Source organism: Oculina patagonica, chromosome 9 (assembly GCF_052425735.1).
Source record: "Oculina patagonica isolate OP01 chromosome 9, crgOcupat, whole genome shotgun sequence".
NCBI lineage: Eukaryota > Metazoa > Cnidaria > Anthozoa > Scleractinia > Oculinidae > Oculina > Oculina patagonica.
In genome coordinates, this window is record NC_135766.1 from 12745384 (window position 1) to 12751383 (window position 6000).

Sequence of the window (6000 nt, forward strand, 5' to 3'; positions counted from 1 at the left end):
CCACTGATATGGTAAAATCTCTTGTGGGGGATCTGCATAATTTTCACTTGACTGACTTGATTGTCAACTGATATTCGGAATTCATTAAAGACCCATTTTCACCCAAAATGCATTGGGCCCCATGAGATTTGTTCTATCGTCTTTTCCCAAACTTTATCATTTTATAGCATTCTTGTAGTATTTTGTATAACTTTATATAGGCTGTAAAAGTATATATTTGTAATTTTTACCATTTGAAGTGCAAGAGCTTTTACCATGCACATCTGTCATCAGTAAAGGCAGAACGCCTTAGAGAATCTGTGTTAAGTCTCCGGAGAGAGAGGAAGGCTCGTTTGTCAGGCAATTGACTATTACAATTGACACAGATTGCTTGTTATTTCAGTGTTGGGGTGACTCAAAACCGCCAGCTATACACAGGCTAATGGTCTACAAATTCTGGCTTAATAAATTATAATTAAAAGGCACGTACTGCCGGATTAGCTACGCAGACGCTCTTTGCGCTCATCGCGTGTTCCCATTACCATACCCTCTTCACCCTCCAGGGAGGAGCCTCCACGATCGAGGAATCCTATATCTACCTTTATAATAGGCTCCGTTTTTCTAGCCGCTTTTCATAAAAAGTACCAAGTTTTTCACGGTTTCGCGCGCTTTCCCGCGCGCTTTCCGACCGGCGACGTGCATGCCCACTTTAAATTGAGCCCACGCTGTCTCGTCTGCGGTTTATCAAAGTAAACACAATATCCAGGAGCCGGGCACAAGTATTCAATTTATCCGCTTACTTTGAAGTCTTTTTACTGAAAACGGAAACTGCGAATTTATAAGGCTGGTTGATCTCAGCTCTGTGTCAAGCTTAAAATAGCTTTTTCTCAAAGTTGGTTCTGCACAGCAGTCTTACATCGCCAGGGAAGTGAAAACCTTCGATGCTCGCGCCGGAAAGACGCTGCGGGGCAGTTTGAACTTCACAGGTCATTAGACGCTCTGATATTTCTTCACTTCAACACTTGCACAGTGAGTACGCTATCTTCGTTGCTAATAATCTTGCTTATTTGGCTCTGAAATGATTTGAAGAGTGTTTCAAGAAGTGGAAAGTCCGTGTTGTTGATAGCTAGACGACTCGCTAAAGACGGTCTCAATGGGGTGGTGGCTTTTACAGTTAACGGTTAAAATTTTGGCTTTTTTACGGCTAACGGTTAATTTATTTCCATAACGGTTAACAGAAGTAAAAAGTTAATTTTCATTGTTTTAAAAAATAAAAAATTAATTTCCATTATTGAAAAACATATTTTAGGTCTCAAGGCCATTCTGGGACGATGAAATGAACTAGTTTGGTTTATTTATAATTACTGACCAATTTTTTACGGTTAACATATGTTACGGCTAACGGTTAAAATTTTCCAATTTTTATGCCTAACGGCTAAATTTTTGGCCCTTTTACGGCTAACGGTTAACCCCATTGAGACCCTCGCTAAACTGTACAAATTCAAGGTACATGTACATGCATTAACATTTGCCCGGGGGGGACTCCTATATGAAACGGACGGGGATGCTCGTCGGAAATTTTGAAAAGAACCCCTAAAAGAGACCAATCTGGGTGTAGCTCAAGCTTTTCTTGACCCCTAAGAGATACCAGAAAACCAGGGCTGTCATTAAGGGCCGTAACCCGTAACACCTGTTACGGCTGAGCTCACATAATGTTACGGGTGAAAATGTTGATTGGTGTTACATTACACTTGCATACAGAATGAAATGCTACGGGTGATAACTTCAATGCTACGGCTGCATAAAAACTTAATGACAGCCCTGAAAACTAAGAATAACTAAGACTAAGAATAGAATTTATGTGCGAGACCAAAAATCCGAAATTTACACCCCTAAGCGAGACAACGAGCATCCCCATCACTTTCATATGCGAGTTCCCCCCCCCCCCCCCCCCCCGGGCGAATTTGTACATTGCACCGTAATTCCCGGCGTATCCAATCGAACAAAATCAAACCAAAAATCAATCGAGCACCAATAGTTCGATTGGGTTTGGTAATCGAACAAAATCGAACATTTGTTTTGCTGTGAGTTCGATTTTCGAATCAAGCGAACACAATCAAACTTCTGTATAGGCTCTCTCAGAAAATGAATCCATGAACCTGAAAGTCACGTTGAGCAAATTATTATAAAAGGTAAAGTCTGCGTTCAAGTCAAGTGGCCCATACTGCTGGGTTTTATCCTAATTTCTATAGCATTAAGCGACTAGGAGTATTTCTAGCCCCCTCCCTTCCCCCCTGGATGGGATGCTCCACCCAGGGGAGGAGCATCCCATCTTGTGTAAGAAAGTGTCTTACACAAGAACAGAACTCAATTAACCCAGCCAGGGCTCGAACCTAGACCACTTCATCCGGATTTTCAGTTCACTAACGGTTAGGTTAGCTGCACCTCTGATGTTTAGATAACCCATGGCTTATTTTCAACATTTTACGGAATAGCTGTCAACTTAACTGAGGCCATGCACTTCAATCATGCATCAGTGACAAAATCAGGTGTTCAGCAAACAAGAGTGGGGAGAGTTGGGTCATGTATTCACTACAGCAACTTACTGTATGTGATTAAAGGAGATATATCTCACGGTATTTTAAATCATTTTTTGATTATTTTCAAACTGAAGGAAACCTCAAGTTAATTGTTTTCTAATGTCGAAAAACACCAACAGAGTAATGAGAAACCAAAAATAATCAAGGATAGTTTCGACTGACGAAGATTAAGACGGACTAGAAACAACAAACGTGAAAAAACTTGCCAATTTTTTCAAGTTGCTTTGTCTGTGATGTAGCTGACCTTTAAGGCTGGGGGTGCATGTGTTATTCCACAGAGACAAGTTAGGGCCTCTCTTTCCATGAGAGTTTTCGTCCCGGGATGAATTCATCTCGGTGTCTGGTCATTTGCTTGTTGCTGTATACATGATGATACATGATTTCGTCCCGGGATGAACTCATCCCAGGACGATTTCATCCCTGTCCTTAGCACTGGGATGATGTTTACGCCATGTAAACAGTCTTTCCGGGATGAAATATAATGTAATGTAAGACCGGGCGAGATGAATTCAACTCGGGCGGGACGACTTACGTCCCAGCATCCTGGGATGAACACGCTCATGTAAAATGAATTTTTTTTCATCCTGGGACAAAATTCATCCCGGTATGAAACTCATCTCAGCTCTCATGTAAAGAGGTCCTTAGCCGCTAACCAGTGCTATACTTTACAAAATTAACACAGTTTTGTTGCCTCTCCCAATAGAATAACAATTATGTTCAATGCCAGTGACAGTAAAGGTGCAGTCCAAGCTGTAATTCATAAGCCAAGCAAGGAAGAGGTGCAAATCCGTTCCTATCGTGATTCAGATTATGTGGAATGCCGAGAGATATTTGCAGAAGGCATGCAGCAACTCGTCAACCCCATTACCCATGTGATCTTTCCTAAATTACTGTGGTACATTGCTATGGCAACCATTTTTGCCATTGTGGCATCTGTTAAGTGGTCTGAGTGGATCTTTATTGCCAGTATTTTCATGTCTGTAGTTCTGTTGGCCTTTTTGTATGTCAGAATCTACATTGGGTGCTGGAAGTTCATTAATGACTGCCATAAAACAGATTTGCTGGACATAGATAAGTCATACATGTCCAAGAAAGGTTGTCATATGTGGGTGGCTGAGTGGAATGGTAGAGTCGTTGGAATGGTTGGACTCATTCGCCATGAAAACCATGAGCCAGGCATGGCAGAGCTACAGAGAATGTCTGTGACAACAACTTGTCGTAAAATGGGAGTTGCGTGGAAACTTCTCAAGGAACTTGTCAAGTATGCCAGAGAAGAGAGACTTGAGAAAATAGTCTTGAAAACCAGCACTGCACAAAGCCCAGCCATTGGGCTGTACAAGAAGTTTGGCTTCAAACTTGTTGATGTACAGAAGATGTTTCAGGATTTGAAAGGCTTGACATTTGAACTTCAGCTCTAGATTTGGGGGGTACTCCCTTTAATGGCCTATACGGGGAGGGTCCGCCCGAAAGGGGTACCTTTTTCAGGCTTCAGGTATATAAAAGGGTAGGGATTTCACAAGTTTAGGTGTACAAAAGGGTATGGAAATCTGTCCTTTAGGTTTTTTGAAAGAGATTTAAATTATAATATTTCGAACAGATGCAATTTATGGCTGTATTATTTCAATTTATTAAGCGCTACTTGAAAATGACAAGAAAATGTCATGTTTTAAGTCTGTACCATGACGTTCAGGTATATCAAAGGAGTAGTACCTTTTTCATTAAAAGGTATACGAAAGGGGTACAATTTTTGGCAAAATGGTATATAGAAGGGTAAGGGGTAAGAGCTCGGGGCGGAGCCTTCCCGTACAAAACTTTTTTGGGTACCCCCCCCCCCCCGGATTTGAACTGGTTGAGGGCTGGCAGTTTTCACAGCTTCACTGGAATCCCAATTTCTTGATTTCCCTCTGATTTGGACTTCATCAGTTTAACAATGAATTTAAACTTTTTAGGGACCGTTCATTTTTTATGGGGTAGGGGGGGGGGGGGCTGGTGGGATTTGATAGATAGTCACTGTTATATATAATGGCCCCCCTTTTTCAACGAAAATTTTTACCTGGCCCCCCCTCGAAATCCAAATTTTTTTCGGTGACCCCCCCCCCCCCAAAAAAAAAAAAAAAACAATACTCAAGTGAAATTAAAATATATTGAGCCTTGTGACTAAAGAATGTATCAGTGTACAAAAATCACATCCCCAAATAGCTGGCATTACCTCAACTGTTTATTGTGGATGCCATCTGTTAGTATGGGTTGTCTGCATTTGTAACCAATAAGCTTTTGGGTTAAGTTAATGATGTTTGGTACATAACAAAGTAGGGGGGTCCGGGGGTATGCTCCCGTGGGAAAATTTGAATTTTCAGAACCTCAGGAATGTTATTTTGGGCATTCTGGCAAGCTTTTTTACTCTTACAGAAGCCTCTTTACAACACTTAAAAGTATAATTATTTCTAGTGACCCCCCTTACAGTCCATATTTTTTTGGCTGACCCCCCTTTGAAGCCAATATTTTTGGGATGGCCCCCCCTCAAATCCCACCAGCCCCCCTATCTCATAAAAAATGAACCGTCCCTTAGAGCCCGGGTTTTTTAAAATTCCTGCTTTCTGTCATCAATTTTTGTTTCTCTTCACTTGGAGATATGAAATTGCTATTCCACTGTATTGCCCAGCCAGCCGGCTGGCAAAGTTATTGTGTTGATCTGGAAAAACCTCTTGTGGGAAATCCACATCTGACTTGACTTACTTCACTGCCCCGTGATTGCCAAAAATTTTGAAAGGAACTTATTAATTTGGCAGGCAATTGACTAAATGACACAAATTCTTTTTTACTCCTAGGGTATATATACAAATTCTGGCCAAAACAAAATTCAAAGGCACTGACTGAGAAATTCTTAAACTCTAAAAGCAGTTCCAAGCTACAAAGTAAACGGTGCCTGGAATAAAGCCCCAAGTGACTTCTGATAAATAGCTAGATTCTCCTTTCAATTTTCCCTCTGTATGCTTGTAAATCAAAGGGAGAATTTCATATTATATCAAGAGTCACCTCACCGTTCATGTGCCTTATTCATGTACCCCTTTAATTTAAATCTGTAAAAATGCATGAGGATCACCCCTGTCATTTCTTTATGGGAGCCCCCATCCCACCCCTTTGCACCCCACACCTAATCATTCCCAGTCCTCAATAGATCTGGGAACGAGATGACCCCACACCCAGGGGGTGAGAGGGGGGTATTCCACTGTGTTCAATATATTTGACCAGTTCCGGATCTCCCTAGGTGCAAAGTTCTGTGGGAAAAAAAAATATATATATATATATTTTAACTTTAACAGAAGTCAAAAACCAACTTCGTCCAGGCTGGCTTAATTATCAATATGCTGATATTATGTAAAAATTAGTTAAGTTCGAACAACAAAATTCTTCCCTTTGA

The 6000-nt window shown here is 41.1% G+C and overlaps 1 protein-coding gene across 1 annotated transcript; it reads left to right on the forward strand.

Moving 5' to 3' along the window:
- Positions 1-780: 780 nt before the first annotated feature.
- On the forward strand, positions 781-4408 carry LOC144666269 (putative N-acetyltransferase family 8 member 5). Its single transcript, XM_078527684.1, has 2 exons — positions 781-1008; positions 3283-4408. The coding sequence occupies exon 2, from the start codon at positions 3293-3295 to the stop codon at positions 3995-3997; it is 705 nt and encodes a 234-aa protein (XP_078383810.1). The 5' UTR covers positions 781-1008; positions 3283-3292; the 3' UTR covers positions 3998-4408.
- Positions 4409-6000: the final 1592 nt, after the last annotated feature.

Excerpts from the sequence above, each read along its gene's own strand:
- LOC144666269 (XM_078527684.1), top strand. The coding sequence starts at position 3,293 with ATGTTCAATGCCAGTGACAGTAAAGGTGCAGTCCAAGCTGTAATTCAT.